This window comes from Cucumis sativus, chromosome 5 (genome assembly GCF_000004075.3).
Source record: "Cucumis sativus cultivar 9930 chromosome 5, Cucumber_9930_V3, whole genome shotgun sequence".
Lineage (NCBI taxonomy): Eukaryota > Viridiplantae > Streptophyta > Magnoliopsida > Cucurbitales > Cucurbitaceae > Cucumis > Cucumis sativus.
The window spans coordinates 26,486,313-26,504,698 of record NC_026659.2 but is presented as its reverse complement, the minus strand read 5'-3'; the positions used below and the strand labels follow the sequence as shown (position 1 = coordinate 26,504,698).

Genomic DNA, 18,386 nt, shown 5'->3' with positions numbered 1-18,386 from the left:
CAAAGAAATGGAATCCTCACCGATCTCAATGCCACGCGTCAATCTCCATCGTCGTTTTGTGGAGAAATTAAAAATGAAAGGAATATAAAATATGCCGACGTGGATGGGTGAGCTGGATGGATAACAACCACAACCACAAGCAATCAATCTTCTCCGCCTAATTCGCTTCCTTTTTAGTGCTTATCCTAATCTTTAAACTCCAAGATTAAGGGACACGAGGCCAATTCTGTTGCTACGTGGCAGCTTCTAATCGTGGTTTTTTCCCCCACCAATCACTAATCAGCTTTTAGTTATAGCGAAATTAGAATCAGCTAATCCCAATTCTCTCCCTATCCTACGTGGTTTTGTCCTTCATGAAACTTCCTTAATTATGGAGGCCGCCCATGTCATGTGACAACATCAAGAAAAATTAAATAATACTTTAGGATAAAGACAATTTTATCTCTTCCTAGTTCTACAGTGATATGTACCTAACCATTTTAATTAATTTGGTTTCACTATACATGTAATTTTATTGGTTAAATATCTTTAAAATCTTCTATACTATTATACTTTTGTTCACATTGGTATTAAATGTTGAAGGATTTTTCAAATTCAAGTTATTGAAAGTTGTTTGTCGTATTAGCTTTAATAGAGGGTTGATTCTTGATCATCATCACTGTGGTAGGATATTTTAACTTTCTTATTATTCAAAGTTAGATTTAAAGAATTTGTCATTTTGTAAAATATTATGTAATTATTATTTTTAAAATGGGTTAATTATTTGATTTTTTTTACTAGGTTATCTCTTTCTCGTCTCTAAATAAAGCTACACTTGACTCTCGTTCTTCTTATCCAAGCATATTATTATTTGTTTTTGTTATTCAATGAACCTACTTTTTTTTTTCTTTTTCGAAATGCTTTTGAATGGTCGTCATTTGTTTAAGCATGTCAATTATTGAATAGTAAGTAACGAAAACTCAAAAAGTGAAAAATAGAAGAGGGGAAGGAAAATTATATTAAGGAATGAAAAAACGAAATGGTAAGAAAAATAAATGAACTATGCACGAGAGTTGAGTATTGACACGTGTGTATTCTAATATAACTTTATAATGATATAAAAAATTTACATGTGAACGGAATTTTACATCATTAAAAGAAAAATTAAATATTGATTAAAAGCAGAATTAAAAAATCGGCCATGCTAATATAGTGAAATTAATGATGAAATTTTAGGTCTAAAAGCGCGGCATTTGACATAATAGGTTATGAACACTTGATTAGAATACTAGAAAATTGCAAAATTTCATTATTCGATGTAGAAAAATGTGTTAGGAATTTTGTTTTGTGTTGGTTTGATTTGATTCGTGGGAATAATAAATTAAATGGGAAAGAATGGAAAAGAAAAGAAGAGTGTGGAGGAATGAAGAAAATCCCAAATGTCAAATATTCAATGAGAAAAAGAAGAAGAAGATAGAAGTGTGAAAGATAAGACCACCACATGGTTTAAAAAAATGGCATCTTCTTCAATGTTCGGATAACCTTATCATGTTCATAAAGTAAAATATATTAATAAAATAAACTCCTAAAAATTAATCCGTTCAAATGACAAAATCAATACTTTATTTAGACATTGGTAAATTCATTAATCACGTGTTAGCTACATCCATTATAAAAAAAAAGTACAATTTATAATCAAAGAGAAAATATTAGATTACAGATCCATAAGCATTTATAAAGTCAGAGAGGTAATATAGTAAAACTATAGTCATAATTAAAGTGAGGAGAGTAAACCCTAATATAACTTAGCAAGATTCCTATGCTTGGTCGTTCAAACACCATATAAATTTCTTTTGTAATTGAATAAAGATAAGTGTAGGATGAGATGCACCTAAATATATTTCAAATTGAGAATTAGAGAGAAAATATTAAACTATATAGATCTAGAGAGGAGGGTGTGGAGAAACCTTAGTAGATAAATTTATTATAAGGTTATTGTAAGATTAGTTGTGATTGGATATATAGGTTTAGTGTATAAAGATAAATGTAACATATGATACTCACCACATTCATCTAAAGCCGCCAAGAAAGGAAGATGAAGTCAAAGAAAAGGCCAATGAGAAACTGCCACTCTACACAAAACGACCAAACCCACCAAACATAAAAGCCCCATTCATCTCCATTCCAACATTTCAAAAACCTTCATTTCTTCCTTCTCTTTTCTCTAAACCTTAAAATACCACATTCATTCTTACATTTAATCCCAAAATTCACTTCACAAATGAAGAAGAAAACCTGCACTGAGCTTCCCCCTGGCTTCAGATTTCACCCAACTGATGAAGAATTGATCATGTTTTACCTTAGAAACCAAGCCACCTCCAAACCATGCCCTGTTTCCATAATCCCTGAAGTTGATATCTACAAATTTGATCCTTGGGATTTGCCTGGTAATTCACTTTTTCCTTGTATAGCTTTACCTTAAGTTTCATCGCTATGTTATGTTCTTTTTCTCATGTTTTTCATCTTTGACAAACTAACTTTTGCAGAGAAGGCTGATTCAGGTGAAAACGAATGGTACTTCTTCAGCCCAAGAGATCGAAAATACCCGAACGGGGTTCGGCCTAATCGCGCCGCAGTATCGGGGTATTGGAAGGCAACCGGAACAGATAAGGCGATTTACAGTGCATCAAAGTATGTTGGAGTAAAGAAAGCTTTGGTTTTTTACAAAGGGAAGCCACCAAAAGGTGTTAAAACTGATTGGATTATGCATGAGTATCGTCTGATTGAATCAAATAAACAATCAATGAAACAATCAGGCTCCATGAGAGTGAGTTTTGTTTTTCCCTCCAAAGTTGGAATTTTCTTGCTTATGTTATTAAAAATCAGTTAAATAATGGGTTGTGTTTATACTTTTGTTGTTGTTTCAGTTGGATGATTGGGTGTTGTGTAGAATATACAAGAAGAGACATTCAAACAAAGGGTTATTAGAGGAGAAAACAGAGGAATTAGCCGCACAAAACGATATGGTAGAAGGGAATGGACAAGGACAACAAATGATGAAATTTCCAAGGACTTTTTCAATAACACATCTATTGGATTTGGATTATTTAGGCCCAATTTCTCAGCTTTTCAATGACAGTTCAAGTATGAACCCAACGCTTGGGTTTCAAAACAACACTGCAGCAGCAGCTTTTACAAGTGTTGGGAAAATAGAGGAAGGAGAATTAATGCCATTAGATTACTCATCTTCTTCAACAGATTTTCAAGTGAATCACAGCAACAATTTCTTTAATCAACCCATATTTGTCAACAATCCTACAAATGATTGGAATGCCCATGGCTTCAGCAGATGAAAGAAGAAAGAAGAATCAAAATCAAACCCCTGATAGAAATTAGATCCAAATATACTTTAGAAAAGAAGAAGAAAAAAATTGTGAATATTGTTTGTTTAAAGTTAGAAGCTGATGATTATCTTTACAGGATGAAATCAGGAAAAGTCATAGTTTTCAATATAGATTCAATGTGCAGAGATTCTGTGTAATTAGTTGATTGATTTGCTACTTCAAATATCAGTCTCGTAGGCACAACAAAAATTACTTGCAAGTGTTTTTTCAGTTTAACAAATGGTATTGATAGGTGGACAATATATATTCAGTTGAAGTATATGTATGGATTTGTTAGATCATGTAACTAAAAAATGGTATGATATAATTTAGATTCGTAGCAACTATTGAGGAAAGATAAAGATTCAATTGAGTTTTTACATTACATATGAAGTAAGAAATGGTTGGATTTAGCAAAATATTAGAAGCAATTCTCTGATATCGGAAATGTTTAAGAATGTGGTGGCTGCAAACATTATAAAAGGCGTCTTTTCTTTAGTTTCAAATCCGTTCAATTTGAACCATTCCACGGTATAATAATAGCTCAATTTGTGTAAGTAGTACATTCAGAAAGTACTTTTCTTTCTTTTTGTAATCGGACATACAGAGATTTTTTGGACTTGGGCTTAGACTTAATCGGTTTACGAAACTAGTCCTCCAGTCTAAATAAACACTTGCAAATATAATAATTAGATTTAAAAAATTTACAAATATACCATAAAAATCTTTCAGGCATAAAACATGTCGTAAATATTGATTTATCACATTAGTAAGTCTGTGATTTTGTTATATTTACTATTTTTATAAAATGTTGCTATATATTTAATTATTATTCTTAACATTGTCATCAATTATAATTATCCTAGATTTTAAGATTTTTTACTTGAATTTAATCGTAAACATTAATACCAAATTGATCCAATCATCAATTTTTCTAATTATGACTTCAATTTTTTAGTGGTATGTGTGTGACTCTTTTTAATTAATACGGATTATAATTGATTGACATTTTAGGAATAATAATTAAAGATATAACAACATTTAAAAAAAATTACTAATATTTACAACATGTCATTGATAGAATTTGATAAATTTTACTATATTTACCATTTTTTTTAAACATTGATATACTTAATTAGTTTGAATCTACCTTTAATTAATCTTAAATTTTAAAAATATGGATGTAACATGATAATTTACAATTATACAAAATATTTCCCTACGGTGTTTTCTGCTGATTATTTTCTATAACAAGAATAGTGGGGAAGATTTTGTTATTTCCCAACAAAGATGATAGAATGTGAACGTAGTAGAAAAAGACAGAAAATTGAATATGAAAACCTCATAGGAATGGGTTCCAAGTTTCAAGATGTAATGTATAAATACATTGAAATTGGCCAATACTCTAAAATTAAAAAAAGAAATTAATTAGTAATTGTTACACGAAAGCCATCCCCATTCGACGACCTGTTGCTTATCCAAAACGACAAGTCGGTTAACACCAAATAGACAGATAATAATAGGAAAGCAATGAAGAAGAAAGAAGTTGGAAATTGGATAACAGGTGTTGTATTACTGCAATTACTACGTCATAAGGTTGAATGGAATTAGTCACATAATTATTAAATTGTTCACTAATCATCGCCTAAACTGGTGGGATTTCAGTTTCATTTGTCACCACATGTGTTATATATATACACTGTGGGCTAAGTTAAGGAAACATGATTAAGCTAAGCTCTTTGGTAATTAGTTTAATTTAATAATAGTTTTTGTTTTTGTTTTATGTTTAAAATGTTGGGTACTCAGTGTGATGACAAATATTTGAAATATAGTAGAGTGAATGTAACCAAAGTTTGGATAACGTGTATATTTGTAAGAGTTTATATCTTTATATATATGTATGACTTTTTTTCATATGAAACAAAGGGTTTTGAGAATGACTTGGACACTTGACCTATTGCGAGACTACTATTTGCAAAAAAGAAAAAGAAAAGACTTCATCTTATCCCACATGAAAAGATTTTCTATTTTGGCCTAGAGGGATATATATATTATTGAGACCTTCTTTTGAGCTTGCAAAATGTGGGGCAGTGGATGTTGTAGGAGTGAAATCCTTCCTCTTACACGTGACACTTTGTTGTTCGTTCGATCATACGAGTTTAAGTAACTGTTTTTTTCGTTTTTGAAATTTAATTAAGATTTATTAATTTTTAAAAACTTAAAATTTAGAAAAAAATAGCTCAAATGGTTATTAAATGAAGCCTATTGCTAAAACTTAGAATGATTTTTGAAAACACATCTAGAAAGTGGACAAAGAAAGTAGAACTTAGGTTGAAAATTATGTTAAACTTAAATTTGAAAAGATTAAAAATTAAATGTCAAATAGTTATGCTAGGTTAATCAATTGTTTTTTGCTTTTAAAAATTAAATTTATAGATACTATTTCTAGTCACAAATTTAGAAAAAAATGCTATTGAATTATAATTTGATATTTATTGGTTGATACTTCTATTCGATTGCAAGGTCCCCTCCAATTTATGAAATTAGATGGACGTTTAACTTTTCTCAAATTTCATTAATTAAATTTTTATTTAGTTAATTTTTGACTCTAAATTAAACATGGTCCAATCTAATTTGATCTTATACTATTCAGCTAATAATTATTGGTTAATTAGGAAGACCATGCAAATTATTACTATTTTATATTTCATGTCAAAAATCACTAAAAGTCTCTGTTTTATTAAGAGCATAAAAATAAACAATGTTAAGAAAACTTGGATCTTTTGTTCTGACTTTTTTAGAACGTGAAAGATTAAAATTCCTCCATATTTAACAACAAAAGGAATAAACATTTTAATATTTTTTTTAGTGGAATCTACATAGGAATTAAAAATTAGATATTTGAAATGAGGTAGGATTCAAACCTAAGATAAGCCTAAGTAATTAAGCAATAATAAGAAAATTAAACTATATAATAATATGCATGATTAATTAGCTAGACTTCTACTAATAAATAAATATCCCATAGATAAGATTGTAGAAGTCAAATAACCTATGGTCTCTCTCTTAGAATATTATTTCTCCTACAAGAAACCTTATTTATATAATCATCCAAGCAAAATATTTGAAAATCTTGATTTTTTCTCACTTTTATATTTATTATTTTTGTCTATTTTTCAAATGTAATGTATCACACTTTAGTATAGTTTCATACATTATTAACTTCTCGTTATTAATGCTTTTTATTGTTGTGTTGTTTTTACGATGAGCGTCTAACCATTGCTACAATCGAAATAATAATAAGAAGCATGAAAGCGAAGACTGCACCAAAAGAGCCAATCAAAGATCCAGAAATGCGTCGACAAAAAGAGTCAAATTGGGTGCAAAATGAAACCCAGTTGGCAGCAACATTGCCTCGATATGCCAAGTAGACTGCAGATGCTGCCGTTGATGCACCAGCTGTTGCAAGCACCATTGCCATCTTTTGTGTATTTAAATATAGCACCGCAAATAACCATCAAACACTCAAGAGGTGGCAAAGGGTAGTGTTTACAATTATTACTCACACAAGATTTAGGGAGAAGTGGTGAAAATTATTAAAAGAAAAGAGAAAGAAGGTACCATGTCAAAGATGAGCAAAATGAGCCTTGGAGTGACTGATGCAACTTCCATGATATGGAAAATGGACAGAGGAAGAGATAGAAAGAGATACCCACAGACTATGGAATTTGCAAGCACAAAGAACCTGTAAAATTCAAATTTAATTTTGCATGAACATACAATATATCTTGCTAGCTAGTAACTAAAATTAAAATTAAACTTTTAAAAAATAATATTGGTAAAAGTTTACATAAACATAGGAAGATCTTTATAGTTGGCTTTGAACTGAGAGGTCTGTGTTGAAAATGGCAAAGTTTGATTGGCTGTACCCATTACTATTGCACTACTTAGAGTAGCCATTGTTGCCATTACTCTCACCACTAAGTCCACTATGGCTAGCCCTCTCTGAGCCCCTTCTCCAATTGGGTTCTCAAATTTTGAACCCAAAATTTGAGTTTCTCCACTCTCTGTCTTTGTCTTTCCCATTTAATTTGATCAAATTCTCAACTTCTCTGTTTAAGTTCAAGCTCTTATTATGTTAGTTCAAGAATTTATGTGTTTGAACAAAGAAAAGGAGAGACTTCCAAAGGGTTAAGTGACAAACTAAAAGTGGATATTAGGTGAATTTGTGATGTGTTTTTGTGATTTTAATATGATCTAAGACATAGATTTTGTGTTGTTGTGCCATTGGATGTTATGGTAGCTTTGGCTGTTTTATATTTGAAGTTATTATTCTACCTGCTCTCTCATTAGCTAAATGTGTATATATCTTGATTGTCTTATTAAACATTTTCAATCCAAGTTACTCTATGTCTTAACTTTTTCTTCATAGTTGTGCATTGTAAGATTACCTAATGTTGTCCTTATCGGAAAAATTAGCACAAAAGGAAAGAGACAATGGAGAGAAATAAACCTTTCATGAAGGAAGTACAAAAATATGAACCCTTTATAAAATCTTTATTTTTTTTATTATCTCAATACTCACGCCTCACCTTTTTTTTGTTTTTTACCGAACTCACTAACCTCTCTTACTTTTCTTTTCGATTTCAGATGATATAAATTATTCTTATGAAAAGTTGACACGTTCGAATTTTTAGGGTTAGACATGTTAGTAAAAAAAAATCTTGTTTTAACTAAGGCTATCAGATATACCGATTTGCTTCAATAAAAATCTTGGCAATACATTTATTTTGAAATACTTATTTACGGTTATCAAAATAAATTTAGGAATAGTTAGAAATATAAAACTTAGATTCAAAAATAATTAAATAAATCGTAACATTTTAAAAAAACTACAAATATCGATCTATAAGTATACTAATAAACTCAGAGTTTATCATGGATATACTTAGCTATATATATATATTTTTTAACTATCGTTATATAATTATTATTATTCGTAAAATTGGTGAACATGATAATTAATTAAATTTAGATGGAATGATAAAAAGTTGGGAGTGTTCCTCAATTCCTGATAGAAACAATTTGGGCCCAAGATTAAGAAAAAGGCCAATAGTAAAAATGGAGGAGCGGGGCAGATGGTTCGGCCCAAGAAACATCGCCACCAACCACGCGCTCTGATCTCATGCAACTAGCGTAACTTCTAGGCTTTCTCTGGTTGGTGCAAACAAGCACTGTTCAATCGGAGTGTGGATTTTTAGGCAGAGGAGAGAAAACAAATCAGTTTACACCCGATTTGCTTTTGATTCGTCCTCGGATCCTCCGCTTCTAATATATTCATCATTTCCGATTGCGATCTGATTCTCCGGTAACGTAAGTAACTCATCTACACCTTCTTCCCCATTTTTTTAAATCCTGAAATAGATCAACAATCGTCAATTTAACGACCCAGAAGCGTTGATTTTTCTTGTATTGGCAATGTTCATTCGTTTCGTTAGGCCTGTGGAAGTTCATTTCTATGTTAAATGTGATCATTGTTTCTTGCTGGTGAAGTTCTTATTGGTTTAGATTTAGCTCCATTAATGAATTGGATTGGTTTTTGTTAGACTTGAGAGGAAAGGATTGTGGGGTGAATTGGGAATTCTTTGAATCTGGACTTTCTTTTTGGATTTGATTAATTACGTGATTGAATTTGCTATGGATGATTGTGGAAAGGAAACTGTACGATTGACAGAGCATCATAAATCGTAAGATTTATTCCAATTTGAGGTACTTTATTTTGGGTCAATAACGATATGAAAGAAAGCTTTCACTTTGTCGTTTTCTCGTCGGTTCCGTATTTGGTTGATATCGGTGACTTTATCACACTTCTCTGTAATGTTCGGCACCTGGACCAATTACATCATTCGGATACTGGAAACCGTAATATTTGAATTGATTTTGACCCGAATGTTTATCTGGGGGTGCTTTTGTTAAAATTTCCATTTTAATCGGTAGTGCTCTCTGTCAAAGTGCAATTTACTTGGGGTTTGTTATTACTGTTAATGTGAGGGGTATTTTCTTTTAGTCCGTGATTGCAGGGTAGTGATTTTTTAGCAACCTTTTTGACTTATTTTATTATTTGCAGTTATATACCGTTCATTTTCAACTATAATTTTTGTAACGAAGGGGAACAATGTCAGAAAAAATTATTGAGGATGTAAAGGAGAAAGTAATTGACGATACTCCTTCTCATAATCAAGACCATTGTGAGAAATCTGAGGAACAAATAACAGGTCCAGATGAGAAAGGGGAAAATCCCATGCCTTCACAGCAACAAGAGGTTTAGTGCTGTTTCTGTATTTGTGGTTTCATCTTTTTGTGTGAGTCTGTCATTGAAGAATATTATAATCCTCTTCTTGAAATGTAATGTTTGGTATGTCCACTTTTCTTAGTGTCATCAAGGTCAATAAAAGGAACTTTTGTGAAAATACTCAGGAAAATCTCTGTTTTTAATGCCAAGATTTGGATTTGTAAGCAGCTTTTACTTGCCTTTGCATAAAGCTGACCATAAAGGGGAAAGATAAATAAAAATAGCCTTGATGAGGCAAGAGATAAAATGTTTCTTTTCCTGTCTCGGTTCCTGTTTTTAAGTTTTAACTGCATGTGTAAAAGAGCATGAATTTGTCTCAACTTTCCCATAAGCTGTTGTGTTGGTAGTCATGTAGTGTGTCACTAAGATTTGCCACATAGATTTTTTGTTTGCAGTCTGATAATGGTTTTAAACAGGAGGAGACCATCAAGAAGAAGTACGGAGGAATAGTGCCAAAGAAGCCTCCTTTGATTTCAAAAGTAACTATTTGTTGTTATCTTTTGGGATGTTAGTTTCATTCAAATCCTCTCTTATGACAATTGCAAATGTTACTTTTGTCTAGGACCATGAACGTGCCTTTTTCGATTCTGCTGATTGGGCACTAGGGAAGGTACTCGTTTATATTTTCCTACGACTTTATACCGCTCATTAGATACTAAAATATGAATATCAGGACTACACATTTTTTATGTTTATTGTATGTCCCAAAGTTTGATACGACTGTCTTGCCTAACTACTCCTGTGACTTCTGTAACAGCAAGGAGGAGCTCAAAAACCTAAAGGACCACTTGAAGCACTCAGGCCAAAGTTGCAGGTGCGTGATGTTTAATAATAGTGGGGTATCTTTGTCTGCTCATTATACTAGACATACTTTTTAAATATATAAATCGGTTAACTTTTGGTTTAGTAGCTGTTAACCAACAGGGGTATCCACCCACTCGCTAAATCTTAGCCAAATTTTTTAATGTGAAGTTATATTCATCTTCCCGAAAACAACTTATAAACTTTGTCAAGATAATGACTAATATAATTCCACTAATTACTGTAGCTGGATTTTGTCTTTCAAACTTTATCTTTCCTCTCTGTGATCTGAAAGATCATCCGGTCGAAAATTTAATTAGGTTAGAAGTTATTTCCTACAGCTTATTACGTCTTTGTTTAGGATTGTTGTGGTTTACTCCATATTGTCTTTTGGGACTTGTTAACTCCCTCTCTCCGAGCACGGTCTTTTCTTTATTTTGCCGTTGCATTTTATGAGTAAAAAGAAAAAAAGAATCATATGTGTGTGTTTTGACGCGATTATGCTCTTTGTACTTTCTGATGCTTTGATTACCATTTTGTCATAATCAGCCAACCCCACATCAGCAAGTCCGTTCAAGACGCTCGGCTTATGCTCCTGCCGATGATAGTGAAGGTATGAGCCACAGATTCTCATTTTTTCGTGCCAATGCTTTTGATTTATAACAGGAAATGATAAACATTTAGCCTCATTTTCCTGACTTGACAGGGACTGATGGCAATATTGACCCCGCTGCTGAGGATCAGCAATCCACATTAGAAAGTGGCTGCAATGACCACGTTTCTGAAGACAAAGTGTGCAAGGAATAACTGTCTGGACGAAATAACTTGATCTACTTAGACCGAGCAGCATTCTGAAGTCCTTGAATGATGCCAATAAGTGATACATGCTGAATTTTAAGCTTCACTTGTTATGATTGATCATTTAATGTGGGACGATGCAATGCATTCTATGCTTTAAAAGTTATGAATCCAATCCTTAGATTGCATTCGAGAATTATTTACAATCTTATAGCTGTCTCTTGCTAGCCCAAGTGCTTTCAATACAAATGTTATACACAAATATACCTTCTGTCTTAAGGCAGAATTTATACCCTCCAGGTTTTCCTGTTCTCCATTTTTTTACACATTTTACCTCTTTCTAGTACCAATACAAAAATAAGTTTACCGTATCCCATCAGTATAAGCTTTTGGGTTCGGTGATGATCCTAAGTGTTGTATTATAATTAATAAGTTGAACTTACTTCTGGTATACTATTACTTGACTATAGTTGCAGTCTACACCACCCTTTTGGAGGCATTTGTTTAACGACGTTGTAGAGGTTTTCACTTCATATATGGTAAATCTTTGAAAAAAAACACTCGCGTATTAAATCCAAACGAATCTGTGGATATGATAAAATTTAGTTTTAATTCTCGAGGAGGTCGTGTTCTTTTTATAAGAAACAACAAATATCGAACATCAAATATCTCTAAGCCGTATCAGCCACCAAAAATGATAAAACAAAACAACAAATTCAAGCAACATGATCCTTTATGCTTCTCCACCAAGTTCAGCCATCTTCTCTATAAGCAATGCTTCTCAACAAGCCAAACCCAGATCATCATCCTCCAACTGCGCGCACCAGAGCATTCCGGAAGCGCCACCGTTCCCACGTTTGTTTTGCCACAACCATTCTTGCCTATGCGGAAGAAGGCGTTTCATTGAAGCAGCAACAGCCACATCTCTGTTCCCTCTATGCCCTTCAATGGCTTCTTCTAATTCACCCTCTGATTACGCTGTGAGGATCTTCTTTCGAATCAGACTGATGGGTTTTTCTTCCTAAATCAATAACCACATTTTACTTATCAAATTTCCCCCCAAACCCATATGTTTAAGTTTATTAGTTTGTTGTGAATAGGCTATTCTGAACAGGGTTCGTTCTCCTAAGCCAGATTGGTACGAGGATTTCTATGCGTCAGTTCTGGCTAATGGCATGAAGTCGTATGAAGAAGAGGTTGGAGCTAATTTAATTTACTGTTTACTGGAATTTGTGAACTGTTGGTTAACATTGTTGCTATGAATGCTATCTTTTCTGTTTGGTCAGATTGCAGTTTACAAGTCCCAGATGTTTGCCAATTTGAGAGGGAAGTCTCAGAAAGTGTTGGAGATTGGAATTGGTGCAGGTCCCAACCTTAAGTATTACGCTGGGAATGAAGGTATGGAGGTTTATGGTGTGGATCCAAATCAAAAAATGGAAAAATATGCTCGGGAAGCAGCAAAAAACGCTGGTTTGCCACCTGAGAGTTTTGAGTTTAAACAAGCAGTATGACACTTTATAGAACTCTGCTGTACGTTATTGAAGTTCATAGAGTTATTGTATGGGGATGTAATTATATAGAATTGGTGCTGTTCCTTCATGTTCTTGTCTTTGTCTTGAATGTGAAAGCACGTCTAGTTTAGGTAAATTTGAACCACGAAGCATTCCAAACTGCTGGTTGAAATGGATTTCTATTTAACATGATTGGTTAGACATGTCTGATGGATAAGTTCACTTTGATAAGTTCATTTAAACATATCAATAAAGTTTTCACTTTTTTACCTATTTTGATTTATAAGAAATGTTAGCGTTTTGAGGTCTTGAAGCTATTGAAAATTGGCGTGGTTATATTTTGCAAGAATATAAAAGAATGAAGTTACTCATTATATGGAAATTTGTACTTAGTTTATTCTTTGATATTTGACTAGGTTGGTGAGGCTATACCGTTGCCTGATGCTTCTGTCGATGCTGTTGTTGGAACACTTGTATTGTGTTCTGTGACCAATGTTGACATGACTCTAAGGGGTAATACCTTCCTTCCATTGTAGTGTAATTTACTAAAGACTTCGGCATCCATTAGTTAGAGAAGCAATGTTTCCCAAACTCAGAACCTTCAAATAGAGACTTTGTGCTGACTTTGTTGACCTTTGTTAGAATATTCTAAGCTCATCCCATTAGCATGAGAATTGACTTGCCTTCTGTTGTTTGGCAGTTTATCGATTGCTTGATTGATGATAGCGTAACATAGCATAATCTATACATCCTTTAGAATTCAAGAAACTCCAAACATTTTGAAGCGCTTAAAAATAGTGACCAATTTGGGAAATATATTACAAATATGCACTTAATCTCAGTATATATTTCCCAAATTACAAATATGCACTCCAAACATTTTGAATTATATTTAACAAAAGGTGGATTTCTTTCGATGGTGTGCAGAGGTGAAGAGGGTTCTTAGGCCTGGTGGATTATACATATTTGTGGAACATGTCGCTGCAAAAGGTATTACGCCAAATCTCACCAACTCATCGGTTCAAAAAAAGTAACTTCTTCTCCAATAATTGTAAGATTTTGGATCTATGAATAAGCAATGGACCATTTTTGTTGTCTTTGTGTTATATAGAAGGAACCGTGCTTCGATTTATACAGGACGTGCTTGATCCTCTACAACAAATTGTTGCTGATGGATGTCACCTTACTCGCCGGACAGGGCAGAATATAATTCAAACAGGGTTTTCAAATGTTGATCTGAACATAGCATCCTTCTCTAACGCCGCCTTCATAAATCCTCAAGTCTATGGAGTTGCTTATAGATAACCAGAAACGGAAGCTTACGTTTTCACTCAGTATACTCTTTCATGTTTGAAGTAGGGAAAACGTATAAATCAACGATGGGCTTGAATATTCCACTAATTATGTTGTACCATAACAAAGGATGATTGCTCCTTCTCAAGGACTTTTTTTTTTTTTTTTGTCAGTGGCAGAGCCTTTGACTATTAGTTTGCTGATTCATGAAATTTGTTAGAGGGCCAAACTCTGAGGAAAACGTCTCTTACTTAAATTGGCAACACAACAAATTACTTTTTCAGCTCCTTTGGAATACAACAACGTTAGACTATTTTCTTTTTAGTACAATAAATCTGAGATAATAATGCAACGTTCTAACCCCTTATAAGACAAGAACAAACTATTATGGATAAATAAAAATGACTTTTTGTAAAATATATTTATTCAAATGTGGATCCAAACAAAACCTCTAGTTAGAAATATTAATATGCTATTAGTAAGGGTATAGGTATCTTTAGAAATATAGTAAGTACCCTTGCTAACTAGGACACTGTCCCTTGCAACAACAAAGTCAGAGCAAAATGAACCTTTACACATCTGCTCCAACTTCAGCCATCTTCCCCAAATTCAATGCTTCTCAACATGTCAGATCTAGATCATCATCATTCTACAAATGCGCTCCTCAGAGCAATCTGGAATCGCCCAAGAGAAGCGATCTAAAGATAGAGCCACCATTCCCACGTTTGCTTTGCCAAAACCATTCTTGCATGTGCGGAAGAAGGCAGTTCATTGAAGCAGCTGCAGCTACATCTCTGCTCCCTCTTTTCCCTTCAATGGCTTCTTCTAATCCATCCTCTGATTACACTGTGATTACCTTCCTTCTAAGTAGACTAATGGGTTTTTCCCCCTAAATCAATAACCACATTTTACTTATAAACACATGATTAAGTTAATTGTTTTTGTTGTGTATAGGATATGTTGAATAGGGTTCACTCTCCTAAGCCAGAATGGTATGAGGATTTCTATGCTTCGTTTCTGGCTAATTCCATGAAATCGTATGAAGAGGAGGTTGGAGCTAAGTTGGAGTTAATGAGTTACTGGAATTTGTGAACTGTTAGTTAACATTGTTGATATGTTTTTGCTATGTTGGTTGTTTGGTTAGATTGCAGATTACAAGTCCCAGATGTTTGCCAATTTGAGTGGGAAGGCTCAGAAAGTGTTGGAGATTGGAATTGGTGCAGGTCCTAACCTTAAGTATTATGCTGGGGATGAAGGTGTGCAGGTTTATGGTGTGGATCCAAATCAAAAAATGGAGAAATATGCTCGAGAAGCAGCACAGAATGCTGGTTTGCCACCTGAGAATTTTGTGTTTAAACAAGCGGTATGACACTTTATAGAACTCTGCTGTTTGTTATTGTACTTCATTTAATTATTGTATGGGAATGCAATGATATAAAAGTAGATCAGTTCATTTATGTCCCTGTCTTTGTCATAGAAATGGGTTTCTATTGTTCAACATGTTGGTCAGAAAAGTCTGATGGACAAAGTCAACTTTTAGGGTTTGTTTTAATTGACTGAATTAAAAAAATGTCATCCAAAAAAGTTATTTTTATTTACTCTTTTGATAAAAAATTTAAATCCATTTTAAAAGTGATTTTGAGTGGTTACTCATAATTATAGAAAACACAATAGAAGAAAGTTATAAAACTATGTGTTTTAGGTGTTGGACCCAAAATCCATTTGTTGTAGGGTTTACAACTTCACAGTTCCCAACTCCTTGGCCCAAAAACCTTCGAGTTCACCGAAGAAAAATGAATCCTGTAATTGTAACTTTGATTGATTACATAGTGGGATGATCAATAGGCCAATTTATACAACTCTTGTTAAGCTTGTAACAGAAGTGAGTTTCTTATCAGTTAGTTAGTTTGTTAAGTCTATTTTTACTTTGCTTCCTTTATTGACACTTGGCTATATACTGTGTACATGATAAATGATTAGTAAAATGAGAGAGAAAATGTGCAAATATATTGGAGAGAAAGAAAGAGTAAAACTATACAACCTATTTACACAGAATTACTCTAACAATATTGGAGAGATTTATGCTGAAGATGACTGTAGTTGTTGAGATTCACAAGCCTCTTCCACTGTCTTATCAGTAAAGTTTTCGGAGGAGTAAAGCTGGATCTAATATTACAAACACAATTACCCAACAAAGTAAATAGAGAGGAGGGATTGAAAAACAAAAGCAAATTGTTAACCTAGTTCGGTGCAACATCACCTATGTCCAATTAAAAAGAAACAAACAATAGAGTTCAAGAAATTTACAAGTATACAACTTATCTAATAGATTTACTGTCTTGAATTACAACAAAACTACACAAGTAGATTGTTTAGGCTCTCCCTAAGTTTGTTGATAACTTGATTTTCTATCCCTTGAGAATTTAGGCTCCCCTGAACAAGTTCACTGCAGTAGATCCTTGAAGTTAGGCTCCCCCTAACTTACTATACTTCATCTTCTCAATAACGTTGAACATCATATCAAACTCCAACACGCATCACAACCAAAGATACTAATATTTTTCTCTTTAAAACCAAAAAGACAATAGAGAACAACTCCACTGATATATGAATATTCAGTAAGATTGCTAGGGTTCTTCACTACCGGCAAGGCTACAAAGACTACTTTTATAGTCAAACTTCAAACGGAAAGAGCCCCAATAACAGTCAGAAGGCCACAAGCAAAACAAGTAAAAAATCCCACAACATAAGGGAGACAACAAAAGGAAAGTCCCTACAAGGTGGACCATTCAAACTGAGAAAAACAATTAATAAAAGAAAATTTTCAAGCCAACCAAAACAGTAACAAGAAAATTGTCATCTTAAGGAGTTGCATTTTCAGAATTAGCCAATTTTTCTTTAGTTACTTCAACATAGTTTAGTTTAAACACTTTATATGTTTTCAGGTTGGTGAGGCTATACCATTACCTGATGCTTCTGTCGATGCTGTTGTTGGAACACTTGTCTTGTGTTCTGTGACCAATGTTGACATGACTCTAAAGGGTAATACTAATACCTTCTGTAGATTGGTAAAATTCATCGTTTAGAAACAACTGCTTTTATTGAGAAGCGTTTCATTAAACTTCAAATGGAAACTATGTGATGAGTTGGTTGAATCTTGCATTTGGTTTGGTGGTGTGCAGAGGTGAAGAGGGTTCTAAGACCTGGTGGGCTATACATATTTGTCGAACATGTTGCTGCAAAAGGTATACACCAACTCATAGGTTATACAAAACAAAACAAAACCACTTGTTTAGAAATGAGATAACCAATTTGATCATTTTCTTGTTGTGTCAATGTAGAAGGAACCATGCTTCGATTTATGCAGAATGTGCTTGATCCTCTGCAACAAATTGCTTTTGATGGATGTCACCTTATTCGGACGACAGGATCAAACATAATGGGAGCAGGGTTTTCAAATGTTGATCTAAACATGACTTCAATCTCTAGTTTTGCCTTCATAAATCCTCAAGTTTATGGAATTGCTTATAGATGATCACAAAGGGAACCCCACATTTTCACTCTCTATCCTCTTTCATTATCCTTTTCTATGTCTTTTTCTTTTTTTCTGATAAAGACATGATCTATTCAAGCATAGTTTCATAAATGTCCAAACATTTGAATGTTTACGTAACTAAAATTTCTCTATTTTCTCTCACCGTTATGCTCTTAACGTCAATAATAAACGTCTTGCTCTATCACAGCCAATTGTAGATAGATTGTACTATTTTGCTATATTATAAAATAATCCTTTGTATTATACCTATTTGTTGTCGTATTCTTTATGATATATTTTTACGTTCATTATATCAATTTGATAGAGAGCGATATTTTACTAAAAAAAAAATCTTTTTCTATTTTCATTTTATGTTGGAGAGCAAAATATGGAATTAATTTGTATGAATAATAATGCCAATTAATTGTTTTCAAACAATGAATGAATTGAAGACAACTTGAAATTTTGATACCCTTCACGAATGATGTATAATGTGGGTCTACAATGCATATTCATCTTGTCTTTGTACATAATTAATTATACTATATGGATTCTATTGATAATAGATGTTGAATACTAATGACAAAGTTGTTGACAATACACATTCAATTTCGTTATGATTAAATATTCATTCAATTATTGGTAGGTCTATGTATTCTTTAGTTCTTACCTTCAATACCCACCAACTAATAAATACAACAATCATAGGTAGAAAAAAGAATCCTTTACCTTAC

The 18,386-nt window shown here is 33.0% G+C and overlaps 5 protein-coding genes across 8 annotated transcripts; 4 read left to right on the top strand and 1 right to left on the bottom strand.

Annotated features, from left to right (window-relative positions):
* Positions 1–2,037: 2,037 nt before the first annotated feature.
* On the top strand, positions 2,038–3,644 carry LOC101217253 (NAC domain-containing protein 1). Its single transcript, XM_004135120.3, has 3 exons — positions 2,038–2,426; positions 2,526–2,806; positions 2,907–3,644. Exons 1-3 carry the CDS (start codon positions 2,261–2,263, stop codon positions 3,330–3,332), a joined length of 873 nt encoding a protein of 290 aa, XP_004135168.1. The 5' UTR covers positions 2,038–2,260; the 3' UTR covers positions 3,333–3,644.
* Positions 3,645–6,483: 2,839 nt separating this feature from the next.
* Positions 6,484–7,526, bottom strand: LOC116404024 (casparian strip membrane protein 1-like). Of its 2 annotated transcripts, none has more exons than XM_031886170.1 (3): positions 7,213–7,512; positions 6,984–7,107; positions 6,484–6,843 (listed from the first exon to the last, which is right to left on the bottom strand). In XM_031886170.1, exons 1-3 carry the CDS (start codon positions 7,446–7,448, stop codon positions 6,622–6,624), a joined length of 582 nt encoding a protein of 193 aa, XP_031742030.1. In that variant the 5' UTR covers positions 7,449–7,512; the 3' UTR covers positions 6,484–6,621. The 2 variants fall into 2 exon arrangements, with proteins under 2 accessions (XP_031742030.1, XP_031742031.1); XM_031886171.1 differs by having other exon boundaries at positions 6,733–6,886; positions 7,213–7,526.
* A 1,037-nt stretch (positions 7,527–8,563) lies between these two features.
* LOC101217483 lies at positions 8,564–11,629 on the top strand. Of its 2 annotated transcripts, none has more exons than XM_004135121.3 (7): positions 8,564–8,735; positions 9,490–9,684; positions 10,131–10,193; positions 10,277–10,324; positions 10,472–10,528; positions 11,065–11,128; positions 11,222–11,629. In XM_004135121.3, the coding sequence occupies exons 2-7, from the start codon at positions 9,538–9,540 to the stop codon at positions 11,320–11,322; spliced, it is 480 nt and encodes a 159-aa protein (XP_004135169.1). In that variant the 5' UTR covers positions 8,564–8,735; positions 9,490–9,537; the 3' UTR covers positions 11,323–11,629. The 2 variants fall into 2 exon arrangements, with proteins under 2 accessions (XP_004135169.1, XP_011655690.1); XM_011657388.2 differs by having other exon boundaries at positions 10,110–10,193.
* Positions 11,630–11,870: 241 nt separating this feature from the next.
* LOC101216778 (methyltransferase-like protein 7A) lies at positions 11,871–14,400 on the top strand. Of its 2 annotated transcripts, none has more exons than XM_011657387.2 (6): positions 11,871–12,293; positions 12,428–12,509; positions 12,600–12,818; positions 13,241–13,337; positions 13,752–13,814; positions 13,936–14,400. In XM_011657387.2, exons 1-6 carry the CDS (start codon positions 12,088–12,090, stop codon positions 14,127–14,129), a joined length of 861 nt encoding a protein of 286 aa, XP_011655689.1. In that variant the 5' UTR covers positions 11,871–12,087; the 3' UTR covers positions 14,130–14,400. The 2 variants fall into 2 exon arrangements, with proteins under 2 accessions (XP_011655689.1, XP_004135166.1); XM_004135118.3 differs by having other exon boundaries at positions 11,880–12,293; positions 12,414–12,509.
* A 128-nt stretch (positions 14,401–14,528) lies between these two features.
* Positions 14,529–17,916, top strand: LOC101203371 (methyltransferase-like protein 7A). Its single transcript, XM_004135401.3, has 6 exons — positions 14,529–14,965; positions 15,072–15,167; positions 15,262–15,480; positions 17,063–17,159; positions 17,300–17,362; positions 17,459–17,916. The coding sequence occupies exons 1-6, from the start codon at positions 14,681–14,683 to the stop codon at positions 17,650–17,652; spliced, it is 954 nt and encodes a 317-aa protein (XP_004135449.2). The 5' UTR covers positions 14,529–14,680; the 3' UTR covers positions 17,653–17,916.
* The last annotated feature ends 470 nt before the right edge of the window (positions 17,917–18,386 follow it).

Excerpts from the sequence above, each read along its gene's own strand:
- LOC101217253 (XM_004135120.3), top strand. The coding sequence starts at position 2,261 with ATGAAGAAGAAAACCTGCACTGAGCTTCCCCCTGGCTTCAGATTTCAC. Across the intron at positions 2,427-2,525 it reads TGATCCTTGGGATTTGCCTG|AGAAGGCTGATTCAGGTGAA; the intron begins GTAATTCACTTT and ends TAACTTTTGCAG. Across the intron at positions 2,807-2,906 it reads AACAATCAGGCTCCATGAGA|TTGGATGATTGGGTGTTGTG; the intron begins GTGAGTTTTGTT and ends TTGTTGTTTCAG.
- LOC116404024 (XM_031886170.1), bottom strand. The coding sequence starts at position 7,448 with ATGGGAAAGACAAAGACAGAGAGTGGAGAAACTCAAATTTTGGGTTCA. Across the intron at positions 7,108-7,212 it reads AAAGATCTTCCTATGTTTAT|GTTCTTTGTGCTTGCAAATT; the intron begins GTAAACTTTTAC and ends TGAATTTTACAG. Across the intron at positions 6,844-6,983 it reads TTTTGCTCATCTTTGACATG|ATGGCAATGGTGCTTGCAAC; the intron begins GTACCTTCTTTC and ends AATACACAAAAG.
- LOC101217483 (XM_011657388.2), top strand. The coding sequence starts at position 9,538 with ATGTCAGAAAAAATTATTGAGGATGTAAAGGAGAAAGTAATTGACGAT. Across the intron at positions 10,529-11,064 it reads CACTCAGGCCAAAGTTGCAG|CCAACCCCACATCAGCAAGT; the intron begins GTGCGTGATGTT and ends TGTCATAATCAG. Across the intron at positions 11,129-11,221 it reads TCCTGCCGATGATAGTGAAG|GGACTGATGGCAATATTGAC; the intron begins GTATGAGCCACA and ends CTGACTTGACAG.
- LOC101216778 (XM_004135118.3), top strand. The coding sequence starts at position 12,039 with ATGATCCTTTATGCTTCTCCACCAAGTTCAGCCATCTTCTCTATAAGC. Across the intron at positions 12,294-12,413 it reads ATTCACCCTCTGATTACGCT|GCTATTCTGAACAGGGTTCG; the intron begins GTGAGGATCTTC and ends TGTTGTGAATAG. Across the intron at positions 13,815-13,935 it reads GGAACATGTCGCTGCAAAAG|AAGGAACCGTGCTTCGATTT; the intron begins GTATTACGCCAA and ends TGTGTTATATAG.
- LOC101203371 (XM_004135401.3), top strand. The coding sequence starts at position 14,681 with ATGAACCTTTACACATCTGCTCCAACTTCAGCCATCTTCCCCAAATTC. Across the intron at positions 14,966-15,071 it reads ATCCATCCTCTGATTACACT|GATATGTTGAATAGGGTTCA; the intron begins GTGATTACCTTC and ends TGTTGTGTATAG. Across the intron at positions 15,481-17,062 it reads ATTTTGTGTTTAAACAAGCG|GTTGGTGAGGCTATACCATT; the intron begins GTATGACACTTT and ends ATATGTTTTCAG.